The 20,558-nt window shown below is 34.3% G+C and overlaps 1 protein-coding gene across 3 annotated transcripts in view; it reads right to left on the bottom strand.

Moving 5' to 3' along the window:
- Window positions 1-20,558, bottom strand: part of bchs (WD repeat and FYVE domain containing 3 bchs) — a 1,305,514-nt gene that overhangs the window by 434,192 nt on the left and 850,764 nt on the right. For all 3 annotated transcript variants that reach the window (XM_090399415.1, XM_090399420.1, XM_090399430.1), the window contains exon 47: window positions 12,312-12,477. In XM_090399415.1, the coding sequence (XP_090255541.1) occupies window positions 12,312-12,477 (166 nt within the window). The remainder of the gene's footprint in view (window positions 1-12,311; window positions 12,478-20,558) is intronic.

Genomic DNA, 20,558 nt, shown 5'->3' with positions numbered 1-20,558 from the left:
ACCCAGAGGAAGACCAAGATATAGGTGGATTGATACGGTACAAAGTGCCCTAGACGATAGAAATATAAGATCTGATAATGTTGGAGTCTTGACAAGTAACAGACTGATTTGGAGGAAAATTGTAGATAGGAAGTTAGTAATGATGTAATTTTTTCATGTAGTACTGTCATATCCTGTACACCCCTTGAGGGTACATGGCAGGAATTTGATGATGATGATGATGATGATGACATTTTTTTTTATTTTGTCTTTATGAATAACAAAAAATCGTTTCTAAATCTGAAATGTAATGATCCATATAATGCTATTTCGCTAGAAACGAAAGAAAAGGGACATATTTATTTCAATAAATATTATTTAAAAATATAAATATTTGACATAATATTTTCAAAGCAAACATTTGAAAATTTTAAAATTCGAAAAAAAATTATTCAATTATTATACGTAAAGTGAAAGAACAATGAGTGCATCTCTTCCGGTGCACTGCTTTGTAGAATAAAATACACCAAATTCACTATCACTAAATAGATTCATTGCAAAAGCTGATCAGTGGGCATTTCAGGATTGATTTTTTTTGGCATATATGAAATTGGTTTCAATTTTTGGGAAGAGACACAATAAATCATTTTTGAGGCAAGAAAGGTCAAATAACTTAGGACAGTAAATGAAATTCTAAGCAACACAATAGACGTAAAGACAGGGGGAGGGGACACAAAGGTCACTCAGCAACAGTTAATCCACTAATGCTATAGAATAGCCGTAACGAGATTAATAGCGGAGGAAGGTAATGGCATGATAAAAGGTAGAATGCCGACGAAGTTCTGATCCATGAAAAAAGCTAGGGAGTGTTGAATATTTCATCCACACCAGCCGGTTGGGAGGTTAAGTCTCATACCAATTAATAATTTTTCAGGACTTGTGATACCAAACATATTCAAGTGTAGGGTGTCCTCTTATAGAAATCCATTCTTCCCTCAAATTCACTCCACACATCTGAAAACTTGCATCCATTCCTTCTATACAGCCTATGCATCAAATCGTTTGCTATCATAATCCTTCTTCTTAATTCATTTTTATCACATCTAGGAATTACACTTATGATTTTCACTTTCTTGCTATTCACTCTCGACTCTTCCAACAATCTTTCCATATCCTCTCTCATACTGAATTTACTACTTATTGCTAGTTAAGTCATTAGTACCTATGAGAATCATAATATCTTTTGCTCTTGTTTTCTGTTTTTCAATTGCATGTGCTATATTTTTAATTGCTGTGGGTAAACTTCAAGTTATAACCCACTCATCAATGGCATGTTTTATGATAGCTTCCATACCAAATAACATTCTTCTTATTTTTAATCAACTTTACTTACCTGATTTATCTGATTCCATGCTTTGTTGTTTTCCATTTTGCTACTTAACTTTCTGTGTTCCTCTAAACTATAGCATAATGTACTTTACAAGTTAGACTATCAATCAGGACACAATACTATCTGCATTTGATCTGCTACCCATTACTTAAGATCATGTTTAACTGAACATAACATTTATTCTATATTTTTCTCAAAGTTCTCCCATGAATTTGTCAAGCTTTCTGCAAGATCTTCCTATTACACATTATTGTTGTTATGTGCCATCCAGTCATTTTTGACTCTTGGTGATCTTGTAAACAAAGGTTCTCAATCCAACTCTGCCTGTTGCCTTTTCTTTCAGCGATTGTAAATTCAAGTTGCTAAGTTCCTTTATGTTGTCCATTCAACTCTTTTGTAGTCTTTCTCTCCTTCTCATGTCCTTTATCTTCCTCAACATAATTCTGCCTTTTCCAATGATTCATCTGCTTGCATAATATGACCATAATACATTAACTTCTGTTTAGCAATCATTGCCTCCAAGGGCATTCTATCTTTATACCTCTATAAAACCTTCTTATCAGTCATTCTTGCAGTCACTGGGATTCTTAATAGTCTCCCCAACCCCCATAATTCAAATGAATCAACTCGCTTTCTGTCTTCTTAATAATCCAGCTTTCACATCCATACATCACTAATGGAAATACCATTGCTATGACAAAGAAAAATCACTCTTTTATTATAGGATCACCTGATGTACCAGGAACTGGATTACAACTCCGCGAACAGACAACTCAAAAAACTAAACTCATTACTAGATTAGTAAGTAAATAGAAGTTGTAAGTAAGCCTAGATGGAAACAACATAGAAACACTTAAAATTTTGCAAGAATCCCTAGGTTCTGTGGTCTATCTAAGATGCATAAGGAAGACATTCTTCGTCCACCTGTTGACTTATAACACTCAGCTCCTTACTGCACAGCCAAATTTTTAGCTATGCTATTACAAAAATTATTGAACATAAAAATCACAGTAGCTCAAACTGGTGTATTACCATAGTATAATGTAGTTTACAAGTTAGACTATCAATGACTATTATCTACAATACTTCCTACATTTGATACACTACCCATTCATGTTTATGTTTAATTGAACATAACTGGGATTGCATTATTCCCATAGCACACTAATGATGTAAACAAAAATCCCACTACTAAAATATCATTAGATGCCATGCAATTAAAACACACTTTTGAAATCAAGAAGGCTGCTAACATTGATTTCCAAGAAAACAAAACCAAATTACTTTGTTCTGAATCTCTAGTGACAAGAACCAACCAGTATACAATAAACATGAAAAGACCCTACATAATCTTAACCTCTTGGCAGTTAAGATAAATTATTCCTCATTACTGTCAAACCAATCTGACTCCTATAAATTAAAGATGCCAAGAAATTATATTTTTAGTTTAATCCTTTATCCAAGTGTAAGCAAATAAAATTTGCACATGAACTTTGTTTGCTTACACTTCGATAAAGGATTAAACCAAGAATATAATTTCTTGGCATCTTTAATTTATAGTATAACAAAGTGGAAAAACTTTCATAATTATTTATGAAAAACTTTCATAATTTAATGCATAATTTCTTGAACTATGCAATGAGTTGCAAAGAAGATTTATCTTTCCACAGCTTCTTTATCCCTTTGCAATTCAGGAGACCAAATCTGCACACAGTAGTAGTCCAAGCGCAGTTGTATCAAGACTGCACACTTTTCCAAGCCAATATCTATACTCCAATACCATATTCTCCAGTTTCTGCAACAGCTTTTCATGTGGTATCCTATCAGATGCCTTAGTAAAGTTCAACAGTGTCATGGTGTATTCATTCCCTTTATTTACCTCAACTGTAACATTATTAGAAAATATGAACAAATTGTTGAAATAGCTCTCTCTCTTGGATCTCCTCATGTCTGAGGACTCGTGACCTTCCTGATTATGCTTTGCCATTTCTTTCTTTCCTGTGCTTCTCTTATTGCTTGTTCTAGTTTAAGTCCAGTGATTCTTGATATTTGGTCAATCCAACTGTTGGGGTTTTCCTCTTTTTCTTTTCCCACACGGTTTACCCTGGATGATTATTTTTTCCAGGCAGTTGCCTTCCCTTCTAGATATGTGTCCAAAATATTGCACTATTCTCTTGTCAATTGTGTTTATCAGTCTTGTGTGGATATTCAGTTCTTCTAGGATACTTTTGTTTGTTTGTTTTCCTGTCCAAGACACTCTTACTAATCTTCTCCAGCACCAGAGCTTGAACGCCTCAATTCTTCTTCTGTCATCTTTTGTCATTGTCCAAGACTCAGAAGCATAGAGAAAGATCGAAAAAAACTAAGGTTTCCACAAGCTTAATTTTGTTTTTTTGGAGATGTGCCTGTCTTTCCAGATCGCAGTTAAATCAGTCATCGCTTTCTTAGCTAGTACTATTCTTCTTCTTATCTTTTTTTTTAATATCCATCTTTTTTTGTTGTTATCACTCCAAGGTAGTTGAAATTGTCGACAATTTCAATTTCTTCTATATGTATCTCTTCTGCATTGTTTAAAATCATTATTTTAGTTTAATCTTAATTTATTCGTAAACTATGGCTTAACCTTTCCCATTCTAATTGATTTAGGATGGATTTTAATTCCGGTTCGTTGTTGCTATTATCACTGTGTCATCTGCATATCATATGTTAGTGATTGTTTGGCCAACTAATTTAATGCCTCCATTCCACTTTTCTAGAGATCTTTGCATTATAGTTTAGCTGTAAAGGCTGAATAGTAATGGTGAGAGTATGCATTCTTGTCTTGATCCTTTTTTGAACTGGAATGTAGGGGACACTGAGTTTTTCAATTCTTACTGTTGCTTAAAATATATAGATGGTTTGGTATTCCTGATTCTTGCATGATATCCCATAAAATATCCCACCTCATATAGTCAAAGGCCTTGAAGTAATCTATAGAGCATACATAAAGGCTTCAGTTGAATTCCCTTACTTTTTCGATTATTTGTTTGATGTTAGATATATGATCTCTAGTTCCTCGACCTTTTCTGAATCCTGCTTGTTCTTCTGTTGAAATATGACCTGCTTTTAATAAGCCCATAGTGTTCTTTGCAAAGTATAGTTTGTCTGTCAACTCGGCAAGTTCTTACCAGCTTCTCTAAAATCTTCACCATGAGATACTGATTGGCAGCTATACACATCAGCTATACACACCACTCTGTACAACATAACTATCATACATTCTTTCTTTTACTGAGCTGAGACTCGAGTTATACAAAAGCCTAGACAGAGATGATTAGAGAAGCAAGGATTCTGTTGAAAACCATTAAGAAAAGGAAAACCACCTATCTTGGTCACATATTAAGGCATGAAGCCCTACTTTAGAAGGAATGATACAAGGAAAAAGAAGACAAGGAAGACAAAGAAGAGACTGGATGTGAAATATCAAAGACTGAACTTTGTCTTATGAAGAATGTAAGAGAGAAGTACAAAACCATACATGGTGGAAGTACATGGCAGCCAACCTCCTGGAAGGAGATGACATCTGACAAGCCAAGAGCCAGTTTGGAACATTCCTCTATCATGCATGCTGATATTTCATCTGTTGATGCCATGTTCTTATCCAGGCTATGCAACAGCTCTTCAACCCATTCTCACGTATCTTTATCTCTTCATGGTGCGGTAGTAGTGTGCACTACTACTACCACACCATGAAGAGATGGTGTGGTAGTAGTAGTGTGCACTATGTTACATACACCAGGTTGATAGTTCTTGGCAATAATCCTTTTTTACATATTTCCTATTAGTTCAAATTTAGTACCCATCACCTCCGAAAGTTTTTCATTTTTCTTCTTCTGGATCCATTAGATCTTTGCTGCTCTTCTGTAAGTCCACCTCTTAAGCATCAGTCCTACTGTCTTCCTAGTTTACTTCTGTTTCATATTTCTGCTCCATAGAGAAAAGTAGGCCAAATAAAGCCTTTAATCATTCTTAATATAGAATTTTTACTTATTTCTCTTGATGTCAGCATATTCTACATTCTGTTAAAGGTTGATTTTGCAATTTTTATTCTTCTTCTAACCAATCTTTTGCATTTTCCATCATCTGTAATTAAGTGACCTAAATAAATGCAACATTTGACTTGTTCTATAATTTGGTTTTCTACTTTAATTTTTAACTTTGGAATACATTTTTCTCTGCTTACTATCATGACTTTAGTTTTTTGGGAATTTAATATAAGGTAATATTTTTATTCTGTGTATTCATTTACTTTTAACTTCTGCGACTCCTCCTCTTTCTCCGCAATAATACAGCATCATCTGCATAATAAGTTATTTATATTTCTTCCTCCTATTTTCACTCCCTCCAGTTCTTCCATACTTCCAAAAATTTCTTCGCTGTAGAAATTGAACAAAAGAGGAGGAAGCACACATCCCTACCTAACACTTTTTCTGTATTTAGAAAGTTTCTGACATATTATTGTAGATTTTTATGTTTGCAGTGTGGTTCCAATATATATATATATATATATATGGCCAGAAGCAATACTATGGCCAAACTGAAAAATCCATCCTCCTACGTCTGGAAGAACACCAGAGGGACATTGCCTACAAAAGAACTAGAGCAAGTGCCCTGTCAAGCCATGTACTGTTTTCAGTAAACACAAATGATGAAGGCTGTCAACATGAGATAAACTGGACAACAACTTCAAACCTTTACATATGCCGTGACGAGGTGGAGTGCCGCATAGTCGAGTCTAAGGAAATTGTTATGGACCCTCATCACATAAATAATAACCTTAGCTATAATCTACCGGACTCTTTCAGCTCTGCTATCCGATATTGGCACACTTGTGAAATCAGACACACGCAGCTGCTTAACAATAGAACTTCAACACGGACTGTAGCTACAGTTCAAAGCTAATTGAATTTTATAATAGTCGTTTTTATAGTGATACGATGTTTCTTATAGTGTTTATTTGCTTTCTATGTTCCCACGCCTGAAGAAGTCGGACAATCTGATGAAACATGCTGCGTTTTGAATAAATTTAATTGTTATTCTAGTCTCAGTTATAGTCAGTATATATAAAAATGAATATATATATATATATATATATATATATATATATATATATAGGATATCAGTCTCAGGTCATTCCTGTCTATTCTTTTCTTTATTAATGTTTCTATTAATTTCTTATAGTGAAAACTATCACATGCTTTATTATAATCTATAAAACAGAAATAAACATCTTTCTGCATTTCTAAGTTTCTTTCTAGCATCACTCTGATATTGAAGATCCCATTTCTTGTTCACTGTTTCTCATAAATCAACTCTGGACATCCTTTATTTCATTTGTTCATTTTGATTTTATTCTTTCCAATATAATTCATGATAGTAATTTTATTATATGGTTCATTAGGATTATTGGTCTGTAATCTTTATATTCAACTGCTTCAGCCTTTTTTCAGGATAATTATAAAGAAAGAATTCCTGAGTTCATATGGAACATATCCACTTCATATATATATAGTTTAAACAGATTCCTTAACTCTTTTATTCCATTTTCTTCTAGGACCTTTAGCATTTCTGTATGAATGTCATTTTGATCTGGTGCATTTACTGTCATCATTTGCTCTATAGCTCTTAATATTTCTTCTTTTCATAGTGGAAGACCATTTTCAAGATTGTTAAACTCTGGTATCATTTTTCTCTCCTCATTTCTGAATAGATCTGAAATGTGTCCAACCCATCTTTTTCTTAATCACTTTTGTTTCAAATAACATTCTGCCATCATTCCTCTTGATTGCAAAGTTCTGTGGGTCATTCATTTTCTTCAGCATGATTTCAGCGACGAACAAGAAAATGAATGATCCACAGAACTTTTATTTTTTGGTGTACCTCTCAAGTTTGTTGAATTACTTTTATTTCCTTGCACTTATTATTAAGCCATGTTTCTTTGGACTGTCCGCATGCTTTCCTTGTTATATTATTTAAAGATTTATATTCTGTTTCATTTTTTACTTGTTTTCTTTTGCTGAATAGGTTTAAAATACTTTCATTCATCCATGGTTTCTTCTATTTTGAGTCATTTTGAAGATACAGTCATAAGCATCATCTTAACCAGTCTCCTTGAAACTTTTCCATTCTTTTTCTATCTTCATTTTGTTATCAGTTTACATTTCATAGTGTAAATGAAACTCTTTAAGGTGTTGAAAATAATCTTTAATTTTTGTTGCATACTTGTATTTAATTGGGTCATTCTTAAAGAAAGTGAAATCCAGACAAGGTTCTTTCTTTCTTTCTATTCTTTAATCTTACTTTTAATTTTGACAAATGGAATGTGGCCTGTTTGTTATTCTAGTAGCTTTTTACATAGAAAGAAATACAATAAGTTAGAAACTTTATTATCTTTCTTTCTAAGAAATATAATAAAGAGATAAAAGTGAAGAAAGCTGGTTTATCTGACTTATGAGAAAACTGGCAACTGCAACTGCAATTTTTTTTGGCATGTGCATGCAAGTGGGTTTTTAAAATATAATGCTAGAGTGTTCAAGTTTAAGGATTTTGCAAGACTGAACTTTCCATATTCTTACTAAGCATAATCAATCTGTAGTTGTTTTCATGAATTTTGCATGGTTACAACTTGCGACCACGTTTTTAATGTGGACTTTCAGTGAAATCATTCAAGAAAGTGAAAATGACTGAGTTTTTTCCCTTTCTTCAGAGCAGGATAAAGAGTATTTATATTCAAAAAAATACTCACAAGTTACAGGAAATGCTGGTTGACTAAAAAAAAAAAATTTAATATGAAATTTGGCATTGTTTGGACCTCGAAATATTTTCATAGTCAAGTTGATATCAAGAAGTAGCCAATCGTAGACAATCATCCAAATATGACAGTCATAAAAAATCATAAATTGATTTTTTATGACCGTCATATTTGAAAAAGTGGATCTGACACATGACAGAATTTTTCGCTTAATATCAGTTAATATTGGGAATTTTTCATGTGCATACTTCCAAATGAATTCATTGTTTATTGATTTTAAATGTAAACTATTCTGAATGTTTATTATCTCAAGTTCTACTTCAGCTTGGTTTATATCAAACAGCCCATTAATTTTATTTGAAATTTCTGTGATGTTCAAGTTTTCTTGAAATGGATTATTGATAAAAGATACAATCATTTCAGTTTTATTAAAATCTTTAAATCTTGAATTTATTTCTTCCTCAACTAATTCTATTTCACGAATAAATTCTTTTAAATCATAGCGAAGCATTTCTTGATTTTGTTCAAAAACTTTTAATAAATATGGGATATGTCTAAATTCGAGGTCATTTATATTTTTCTTTAATAAAGTAAGTATTGTTGGAAAATTTTTATTGAACTTAACATGTCAATGAAATTTTTATCTCTACGTTGTAACTCTAAATTTAAATTGCTTAATTATGTACAGAAATCTACTAAAAATGATAAGTGTAACAACCATCTTTTATCACTCATTTTCAGCAAGAAAATTTTTTATATCGTTAACTAATACAAGAAATCTTTCTAAAGATCTTCTGCTGAGCCAGCGAACATTATTCTACAACAGAAGTTCCCTATCATCATCTGCCTGCAATTTAAATAACCGCCGTTGCAGGGCTTTTCCTTGAACAGAATTTACACTTTTAAATGTAATATCCAAAACATCTTTTGCGTTTAATCTTTTACTACACAGTACTTGTTGGTGAATAATACAGTGGAACGTTAAAAAATCTGGATATTTGTCATCGTTTTTACATAATGAAATGAAGCCTGATTTATTACCTATCGTTGCAGGAGCACCATCAGTAGTAATAGACACAAGTTTAAAAAGCAGAAGTTTGTGTTGTTTCACAAATTCATCAAATGCCGAAAAAAATGTCTTCTCCCCTAGTCCTTCCCAATAATGGTATAATTTTCAAAAGTTCTTCTTTACTTGAATAATCTTGAAATACCATTAACTGAGCAATATCAGTGAAGTCGTTTGATTCATTAAATTGTAATGAAAACGCAACACACTGGTGAATGTCTGACATTAACCTGGCCTGGAAACTTTTCTCCAGCAATTGGAACTCTTCCTTTTGGCAATTTGAAACCTTGTCTGTGGCCTAGAAGTAGTCTCTCTCTAGGGGCATCTCGAACCGAGAAGCTCCTTTCTGGAAGCGGGAACTTCCTCTGTGTAGTAAAAGATTAAACACAAAAGATGTTTTGGATATTACATTTAAAATTGTAAATTCCGTTCGAGGAAAAGCCCTGCAACAGCAGTTATTTAAATTACAGGCAGATGATGATAGGGAACTTCTGTTGTACAATAACGTTCGCTGGCTCAGCAGAAGTGAATTTCTAGAAAGATTTCTTGTATTAGTTAACAATATAAAAAATTTTCTTGATGAAAATGAGTGATAAAAGATGTTTGTTACACTTATAATTTTCTCCCTCAAGCAATGTGGATTCGGGCAGTCTCTCTGACAGCGGCTCTGGACCGGGCGGCCTCCTCTCTGACAGCAATTCTGGAACCGGGACCCCTTCTGCTTGCTTCAGTCCCTTTTTATTAGGCCTCCTCTGAGACCTCGCATGAAGTTTGGCAACCCCCGAAAGAATCGGTATGAGTCTTTCATCTTAAGTTTCACGTTCGGCACGTTTTTTGTTCTCCTCTGCTTTGTTTTGATCGTAAGTTGCCGGCCATCGGAAAGGTGTTTGAACTCTTTCTGACTGACTTCGAAGATGTTTACACTTAGAGCCTGCAAGCCTTTCTCATACATAGAAGTTTCGGCGACAAAAACATTGCCTTTGTTCTTAACACTAGCATATTCTTATTAAAGCAGAATACACAGCTTCAAAAGAGTTATTTACAAAAACATCTAATACAAACTATACCGAGACAAACAAAGTTTATTTTTTTACAATATTCACATGGGACTTAACCTAAGTAAAAAATCTATGTAATGTGCTTTGGAATATTTAATATTTAAGCTACAATCGAGTTTTTACACTTTGCTTATAATCGTATTCACTCGGCTCACTGTTTGACTTCCACTGATCCAAATTAATTCATTTACCCAGACTTATAAGAAAATTACTTTTATTTTTAAATTTTTCTTTTTTTTTTTCTTTTTTAAAATTGTCAAAAATTGATTTGACAATTTTAACAAAAAATAAATAAACAATAGCAATACACTTAAAGCGAATTAAAAATAATACAAAATAATGATAAATAAAATATTATGTTTTCAGTTTTAATTAAATTTGTAAGTAAGGAGGAATATACAAGAGATCGACCAAAAATCGTGATCGACAGGTTGAACACCCGTCATATACAAATGGGTGGCCATGTTAGTGATTTATGCAAATGAGCCATGGTATAAAAGCAGATGTTTTGGAGTGGTTTCCATTTCATGCCTGGAGTGAGAACAAGACATTCTGTGATAGCAAAATCCTTGGACATGACTGCATGACATCGTTTAACCAAAGAATTGAGGTGATAAGCTATCCTAAGACTAGAGGTCAGCCAAAGTGAGGCAAAAGTAGTCAGATAGTTGCATTATTTGTTCTGTAGAACCAACTCCAACAGCCACAAATGGCATCCCAGAGATACAGTGTGGAGGGCTAAGGATGAACAATATTTCCAATTATCTGCTCACTGAAAGAGGAGTACTACCCTGAATCAGCTATGATCTGACCTCAGGTTGACTACAGGAACATTGGTATCTGCTTACACTGCACAGAAGGCTTCACAAAGGTGGTCTGTATACTAGGTAACTGGTAACTAGTACTTTGCATGCCACTATCCCAAAGCCACACACGTGAACCCATGAGTGAGTGTGTGCACGTTATAGACAAGTACCAATTTGCTCATGAAAGTGATGCCAGGCAAGCTCTGATCTGGAGAGAACCATGGAATTTGTTATCAACCCTCTAATATCTGTGAAAGAGACACTTATGAGGAGGTAGTGGGATGGTTTGAGGCAGCATCTCATTGGGTGGATGCACCAACCTGTACATGCTTCCTAGCATAATCATGAATGCTGCAACTCATATAGATGAGGCCCTGAACTGATATATCTGTCTGTCTGTATGAAGGTGCAATAAGGGAGATATTTGTTCTACTGATAATACTCGTCCTCATTGATTGAGGCTTATGGACCAATATCTTCAAGAAGAGACCACTCACAATTCTCTTCCAAAAACCTTGAAGGGCTAACGAGAGCTTTGCAAGAGCAATAGTTGTTATTTATTACCAACTGAAGTCTTGGATACCACTATAAACAGTATGAAACATCGGTGCAAGGGATGACCACATTTCTTATTAAGACACAGACACTCTTATTTTGACCACTTGTTTTTGACCAGTCATTATGTATCCATTTGTTACTGAATTAAACAATTTATTTACAATTTTTGTGGATGATTCTTTCACATCTCATTTCATACTGCTTCACCCAGAATTGCATAAAAATTAATTATACAGTTTTTGAGTTACTGTGATTTTTCTCTTCGTTCCTTACTTTATGGAAAGCAATGTATTATTCACTCTTTTGCTGGTGTTATTATGTTAACTTGCAAAACCTTATTGCATAAGTATTAATGAAACAACAAGTATTTTTGTCAATATGTGGGATGAAAAACACTACTTTAAAATAATAATAAAAAAAATAACTGCTAATGCCATATGAAATCAGGTAATGCAATTTCAACTGAAAGTCCATATAAAGATTCCTCTTGTCATGACAAAAAAAAAAAAAAAAACTCAGGTAATATCCAGAAGAACACAAAGACGTGTCATTCTTCCAGCTGACAGAGACACTAACAGCAGACTGCAAGAAATTACTTTTTTTTTTTTTAATTATATCATTAAGTGTTATTTTCAATAAGCTTAATCAAATCGAAAAAACTTACCAATCTCTCTTTCTTCTGAATTTTCCAATTCTTGTGGAATTTCTTCTTGCAATATACTACTGGTATCAGGGGAAATAGTGTCTTGTTCAACCATATTTTCAGGTCTCCAATGTTTATAATATTCTTTACTGTCAAAACTGGTTGCTACTTTATATTTTAAGGCTTTCTATAAGTTACAGAAGAGAAGATATCTATTAATAACTTTATTTTTTATATTTATTTAAAAATTTTAAATATCATTATTATTATTGTATAGGCACCTCCATGGAGTCCAAAGACTCATTATTGGAAACAATCTATTCAATATCTAATGTACCTCTCCTTGAATCCACTAACAGATAAATCACTCCTAACTGACTCTGGGAATCCACTCTATTTGTTTACTACTCTCAAAATGAAATCTATCTGTACATCCTCGCTAACCCACACTCTTAACATCCACTGACTTTTGCAACCCACAAACCTTTACCCTATCCTTATATGGGGCAGTCGGCAGACCACTGACCATTTTCATCACTTGTCTCTGAATCCTCTAAACTACTTTCTCATCTCTAAGGAACCAGTGACTGAGCACAGTCATCTGGATGTCTGGATGTATCAAGGCCTTATAAAGAAAAATGATAAGTTATCCTGTGAGCTAACCTGGCTACTTATCAATATGCCCTCTAAATCAACTCTCTACTTACTCCCCACCCCTTCCAATCCTTAGCTTCATCAACTTCCTGGAGTACAGGTGCCTCAATGCGATACACAGCTTTTAATCTTTTTATCTCAAAATGCTTAAATTTACACTTTTCCCCATTAAATTGACATCCATTATCTTTTGCTCATACTATCAGCCTATTTAAATCATCTTGCAAACTCTGCACATCGTCCTGATTAACTATTACTCTACCTACTTTTGCATCACCAGCAAACAACTGAATATTTCACTTCAAATTATTTACTATGTCATTTATGTATAAAAATTAAACAGTAGCAGTCCAAGCAGAGAGCCTTGCAGCATGCTACTGTTCACATGCTTTCTCCTGGATTCTGCTCCACTCTATTCTAGTTTTTGGTATCTGTCTATCAGCCATATCACCAGTTTCATATCCATCACCTAATTTACATGACAGAGTGGTATTCTAAACACCTTTACAAAATCCAGCTTTATCATCATGTAGTCATCCCTTTTATCCAACTCAGCTGTCACTCTATTATAAAACGTTAGTAAATTACTAAGGTGACTGACTCTTCAAAAAAGCCATGCTTCCCTTAATAGAGCATCCAATTCTTATCTGCCCATTTCTGAATTCTCTTTTTGACTATCTTTTCCTGTACTTTTACCAACTATGCCCTCCTTCCACTCTCTCTTAGGACTTTGCAGAGCTAAGACTTAAATTAAATGTCATAGTCAGAGGCACTGCCAGTTCCCTTGTGCATTCTCATAGAACAGGAGTTGATATCCCACCTAATTCCATGGCTGCATTTGCACTGATAGTCTGCAATAACTTAAGTGATTTCCAAATCATCAACCTTTGTCCTCACATAAGTCTGTCACATATGTCATAGCAGTATTCTCACGTCAATGATATACTGTTGCAAAGGGGTCACCCAATAATTCAGGTAGGGCAATTCCTATTATTATTTCATCTGCTTCTGTCAATTCGCTACCATTGGCACTCATTAACCACGCTACCGGCCATGACGTCTATAGACGTCGAGTTTATCATGGATGCGAAGTGCATATTAAAATTTTAATACCATTGATATTACATTGAAATATGTGATGGATACGAAGCATATGCGTATCCGTATTTGATCCATAATGGCCGGTGAGGTGGTTAATACTTTTCATAGATATTTTTCCTTTTACCTGCCATATAAGAAAATAACTCTTTGGAAATTCTTTTGGCCTGCTCTGCTAATATCTTCTAATAATCTGATTTTTTCTTCCTTACCATGTTGATCACCTGTCTTGTCTGATCCTTGTACTATTCATGAGATTGCTAGTCAAGCTGATGATCTTTCTCCTTTTTGGTTTAACGATGCTACTCATCCATATTACTTCTATCTGATTAATCCTTCTGACCTTGGGTATACAGTCTTACTTCCTCCAGATAGTTACTTCCATTAACTATTCTCACCCATGCACTTCTAACATCCCTTTTGTAGATCTTTATGCCATAGCATTGCTTCAAGCTGCTTCCTACACTTGTCATAATAGTATGCCTTTGTAGGTCCATATATATACCCCCCCCCCTTCTTAACTGAGAATTCCATGTTTTGTAACCTTCGAATACAAGAGTGCATGATGACTTTCTCCCAGATCAAAGGCAATGTGGCCAACTTGGTCATGAACAGGAGATCTTCTGATCCTATAACCAGATCTAACACTCTCATATTCTAAGTAACCTCCATCACATGCTGCTTCAAGTATTTAGTCTGTCCTCTTTCCAATCAGTCTTCAAGTCTTCCAATCTTTTTTTTTTTTTTTTTAATATTTTTGGCTGCAACTTAATTACACGAATGGAATGCAAAGCATTCCATTCGTGTAATTATCATCTGACTCACTAATGCCTATAACTTTTGACGAGGTTGCACTAACCAATGCCAAGAACTCTTTCCTCTAATTCCTGACACCTCTAGCATTATTATAGAGAAATTGTAACATCCCCTTACACTCCCAACTGCCTTTACATCCTGAAATGACCACTCCATACGATACTGTTGCTTGAGAGACTATATTCCTTATTTTTTGGTGATTCTTGAACCCACTTGCCACATGGGTTCTTGCACACACTCAACATGCTTTAGTTTTTCCTGACTCACTTCTACACTATCAGTGAAGAAAGCTCTCTCTAGACATTTAACTATGATTCAATTTAAGAGCAGTCAATCAGCATTATATAAATCCTTCCATCTGTCAAAATTAGTCCACAGGTTTCCACAAATTCTACATCTGTATAACATGCTTGCATTGATATCAATACAATGCTATCAATGTCCTCCTCTTGAGTTTGCCTCAATCATAGCATGGCAGGAGATTTACATTCTTCACCTTCTTGCTCTTTTTTTTTGCTTCTTCAATAACTACTTAACATTCTCTCTCATATAATACAATACTTCTCACCTTTCTAATCATTAGTACCAACCAAAACAATCAATTCTTTCATCAGACCTTCCTTGCATCCTGACAGTATCACTAACATTATTTTTCACACCATCCATCCATTTCATTTGACATCAAGATATGCCACACGGTTACTTGGATGCTCAGTGACCACGACAGTATTAGGTATGTTGTCCTGTTGTATGCTTTTCTGGAAGCTTCAACTCTCTGAAGATCAGTCACTTTAGATACACCATCCATTTTTTCACAACAGAGAAACAAAATTTCTCATCCTTTTATAAAGTACTCTGTGCAAAATTTTCTACTCACTCCCTTTCCTGCATTTATTCATATGATCTTGTTTCTTAGTTCAGATCTCTTTTTTTTCCCTCTTCTCAGCTCTTCTAATTGACATTTTTACAATCTTTCAATTTTGCACTTTGTCTTGTAATGACTACATGTAAGTGAACTCCTCTTTGTTCTCCTGACCTTCCAACACTACACATTCAACATTATCTCCAATATTAATATTTTCTGGTCTGCTGTTAATACTGTGTACTCTGCTATCATGTACTTTGTTCTCCCCATCCAACTGGCGTTCACTCTTGAAACACTTATTAACATATTTGCTCACCAGTCTTAATATTCTTCCATAAATTTTTCGATTTCTGTGCTGAATATATATCTTACACCTATTGCAATGAACAGAATCATGCATATTCAACTCCCTACAACTTGGATGCATTTGTTCTACTATACACTGGTACCATTTACTGAAATCTAAATAACTGAATCTATTATATAATTAAATGAAACAAAAAACCACAATAAATTAATTTAATATTATTAACTATATTTTGATCAAATTAAATCATCACATAGATGAAAATATGCATATATATTTTCAATCTAATTTTTCAGAACTGTTTGTTTTAAATCAGACTGATGGTTTATATGAAGTTGGTTAAAGAGAACAAAGTACATGATAGCAGAGTACACAGTATTAACAGTAGACTGGAAAATGTTAATACTGGAGATTTCAGGAGAATGAAGATCTAGTGGAAAGGAAACGGTGTGCTTATATGTAATTTTGCAGGACAAAGTGCAAAATTGAAAGATTGCAAAATTAATCTCTGAGAATAATCAAGACAGTGTATCTCAGAAAGATTTACAGCATTTCGAATATAAGACTTACATTATAAATATATATCGTAGCTGAAAAGAATGTAAAGATGGTTAAACATTAAATATACTTTACATTTTGAGAATTTGATATACTTTCTGTCCAAACATTCAAATATGATGTAAATGAACCTTATATACAGGTGCTACATGTTATATATATATAATTTTGAGAATTTGATATACTTTCTGTCCAAACATTCAAATATGATGTAAATGAACCTTATATACAGGCGCTACATGTTATACTTAAGTTGTAATTATAAGCTAGCATTTAGAAGTGAAGCGTGTGCAAGAAGGTGGTTCGATGTTAAATTAGATGTAAGACAGCTGAAACTAATGAAAAGAGGCATTATATACAGAAACAGATACTACAACAAGCTTCTGCAGAACATGGAAATAAACTTCCATTTGAAGCTAAATGGATAATAAATGGCATTATGATCTATCACATTCTATGATCAATTTTAGCATGTGGATAAGAAACAAAACAATAGATCACAGATTATTTATCACAACTTTAACAACTCTTAAGAAAAGTGTACAAAGGAAATGGATATTATTTGGTAGTCAGGAATGTGTAATTAGATCTTAAACAGAGCAAAAGATGAAATGTTATGAAAGCAGATGACACTATATATACCAGAGGGAGAAGGAAAAGTAAAGAGAATATTAACAAGTGAAAAAAGCACACCAAGGAGATGATATTCTATGACAATAGTAAGATACAGGGTGTGCTTGACAAGTAGATGATTAAATCATACTATCCTGCAAAGATTAAAGATATTTGTAATGCCATTAGATTTATTATTACCAGAGAATTCTAGCTAGTCAGCCCTCATCAAGGAAGGCCACATAACAGCCACACCTTTTCTTGAATTCTCATTACCTACACTCACAACCTCTAAAGGTTATCTGTTCCAATCATACACCATACTATGAGAGAAAAATCTAGTTCTTACCCTCATCTTGAGTGCATTCATTCTCAAGTTCCACAGATGCCTTCTTCTTCCTCCCTTCACTCCATAAAAATTAAAAATTCCATCTACTGGTATCCTTGTCTCTATCATATCAACCAAATTTCTCTTTGTTTGCAAGTCCCACTCTCTTCTGCACCCTCTCCAATGTATCCGCAGACTACAGAAACCAGGAGACCATATCTGTGCACAAAAGTCCAGGTGAGGTAACATCAAGACCTCGTAAAGTGGCAAAATAGCTTCCTTATCCTTACATGTCAATGTTTGTTTCAGTACTGCAATTATTATTATTATTCAGGCCTCCATGGAGTCAAAAGACTCATCGTGGGAGGTCCTTCCTAAGAAACACAGTCTATCAAGGCTCATCAAGGGGAGGTCTCCCTAAGAAACAAAAAGTCTATCATACCACTCCTTAAACTCACTGACCGTTCTCGCTCTCACCACTCCATCAGGCAATGCATTCCATGGTTCAACCATCCTCCATGCAAAGAAACCACTCTACACCCTCTTGCTCACAGTTTCCTTTTGTCCAGGGATGGCCTCTTGTCATCACAATTATCCTCAGAGTTGTATACACAATCTTTGCTTTACCATCTTCGAACTTCAACTTCCTATTCACTAAAATTTCATGATCTCTAGAACGATCAGTTTCTTTAAGTATATATAATATGCCAATGGATATTTCATTACACCAAAGTGCATAACTTTACATTTATTAACATTGAGTTGGCATGTCATTTTCACATGCTGACAATTTAAACCTATCAAGTAATTCTACAGGTACAGTATGTTGATCACATTCCTAACTACCCTACCTATTTTTGCATCAGCAGCATGCCATTGGACAAATCTTACCAAATGTCATTAAAATACAGACTGAATAACAATGGACCAAGGACTGATGTCTATGATACACCACTGGTCACCTTAAATCTTGCAGACCCCCCCAAATACCACTATTTGATACCTAACAATCATCCTCTCATCTGTGCTAATATTTTATAATATAATCCCATATGCTTCAACTTATACAGCAGCTTTCCTTGCTGCATCCTGTCAAAATCCTTAGGAAAGCCCATGCTATCTTTACAACATATAGATTCTATCTATCTGCTCATTTCTGTATATGAGCTGTTACCAACTCCCCTCCTCCCTAAATCTTCACCACCATTCTATCAACCATTCCACCAATCTATAACATTATAAAAATAATAATAATAATAATAAAAAAATCAATGACCGGGGCAAAGTTCTCTCCACTTATATAATTAAAAAAAAAAAAAAGTTAGTAAATTATCGACCTTGTTTAGTTATCTTACGTTTAGTTATCATCCTGGACAGTCCACAGTCGATAGCAGCAACCAATTTTAGATCAGTGAACTGTACGTTATAGCACTTGTCACACTCTTCATGCAAAGAGCCTGCTTCTTACTTGCTTCCTAATCACACTCTTCTTATACAGAATGGCTGCTTGTTCTAATCCTGTCTCCACAACTTGGCTTGCATACTGTTTGGTTATCAAATAAATTATAATAGACAAGAAATTATATTCTTGTCTTAATCCTGTATACCCAAGCATCAGCAAACAGAGTTTGCACATAAAGTATCTTCAAAACTAGGCTATAAACAGAGGCTGATGACTACATACCATTTGACTTAGTATCCCATAAATCAATCATATATATATATGTAGAAAGTATTTTACCTTGGGTATAATAAATGTTAAGGATACCAAGTAATTTTTAAACCTGGTTTCACTCCATTTCCCAAGTAAGCAAACAGACAAATAAGTCAAGTTTGCGCCTGCAAGTGATGCAAGTCTAGCTGATCCTACAGGTAGTGCAAGACCAGGTCAACTCGTGGTAAAGGTGGCATGAGCTCCGATCACTAATCTTTATATTTACCCTTAATGCCAAAACACATCTCCAAGAAGGAGATGTATGATGTTTTGTATTAAAGGCAAGAGGCCACTACCCAGACCGGTTTCGACCTTTATTGAGGTCTCATCAGTGGGAGCTAGGCTAGAAATATCAAGATTTAGTAATACAGAGCTCATAAGTATTTTACCAGAACAAGTTGCCATAAGGTGTTTTAACCTTATTAAATAAAAATCTCTGGAGGAGATATAAATGTAGAAAGTATTTTACCTTGGGTATAATAAATGTTAAGAATACCAAGTAATTTTTAAACCTGGTTTTACTCCATTTCCCAAGTAAGCAAACAGACAAATAAGTCAAGTTTGCACCTGCAAGTGATGCAAGTCTAGCTGATCCTAGAGGTAGTGCAAGACCAGGGCAACTCGTGGTAAAGGTGGCATGAGCTCCGATCACTAATCTTTATATTTACCCTTAATGCCAAAACACATCTCCAAGAAGGAGATGTATTACTAAATCTGTATTACTAAATCTTGATATTTCTAGCCTAGCTCCCACTGATGAGACCTCAATAAAGGTCGAAACCGGTCTGGGTAGTGGCCTCTTGCCTTTAATACAAAACATCATACATCTCCTTCTTGGAGATGTGTTTTTGGCATTAAGGGTAAATATAAAGATTAGTGATCGGAGCTCATGCCACCTTTACCACGAGTTGCCCTGGTCTTGCACTACCTGTAGGATCAGCTAGACTTGCATCACTTGCAGGCGCAAACTTGACTTATTTGTCTGTTTGCTTACTTGGGAAATGGAGTAAAACCAGGTTAAAAAATTACTTGGTATTCTTAACATACATATATATATATATATATGGGATCTTAAGGCAAACTTTTTGCATATGCTTGGGTCAAGGATTAAAGCAAGAATATACTTTCTTGTCTATTATAATTTACTCAATAACCAAGTGAGAAAAAAAAAAACTTTCCACAACTATCTCTAATCCAGAGTATTTAAAATTGTCTATCGTGATATTTTTACTACTTGCATATGCAAAATATATGATTTCTGCAATGTTTCCCCTTAGTATACCATTGCTTCCCCTTACTAATATCTCCACAGTGGG

This window comes from Typopeltis vanoorti, chromosome 1 (genome assembly GCF_054136105.1).
Source record: "Typopeltis vanoorti isolate ZY-2024b chromosome 1, IOZ_Tvanoo_1.0, whole genome shotgun sequence".
NCBI lineage: Eukaryota > Metazoa > Arthropoda > Arachnida > Uropygi > Thelyphonidae > Typopeltis > Typopeltis vanoorti.
Note: the sequence above shows the minus strand (reverse complement) of the source record. Positions and strands in the feature narration are given on the sequence as shown.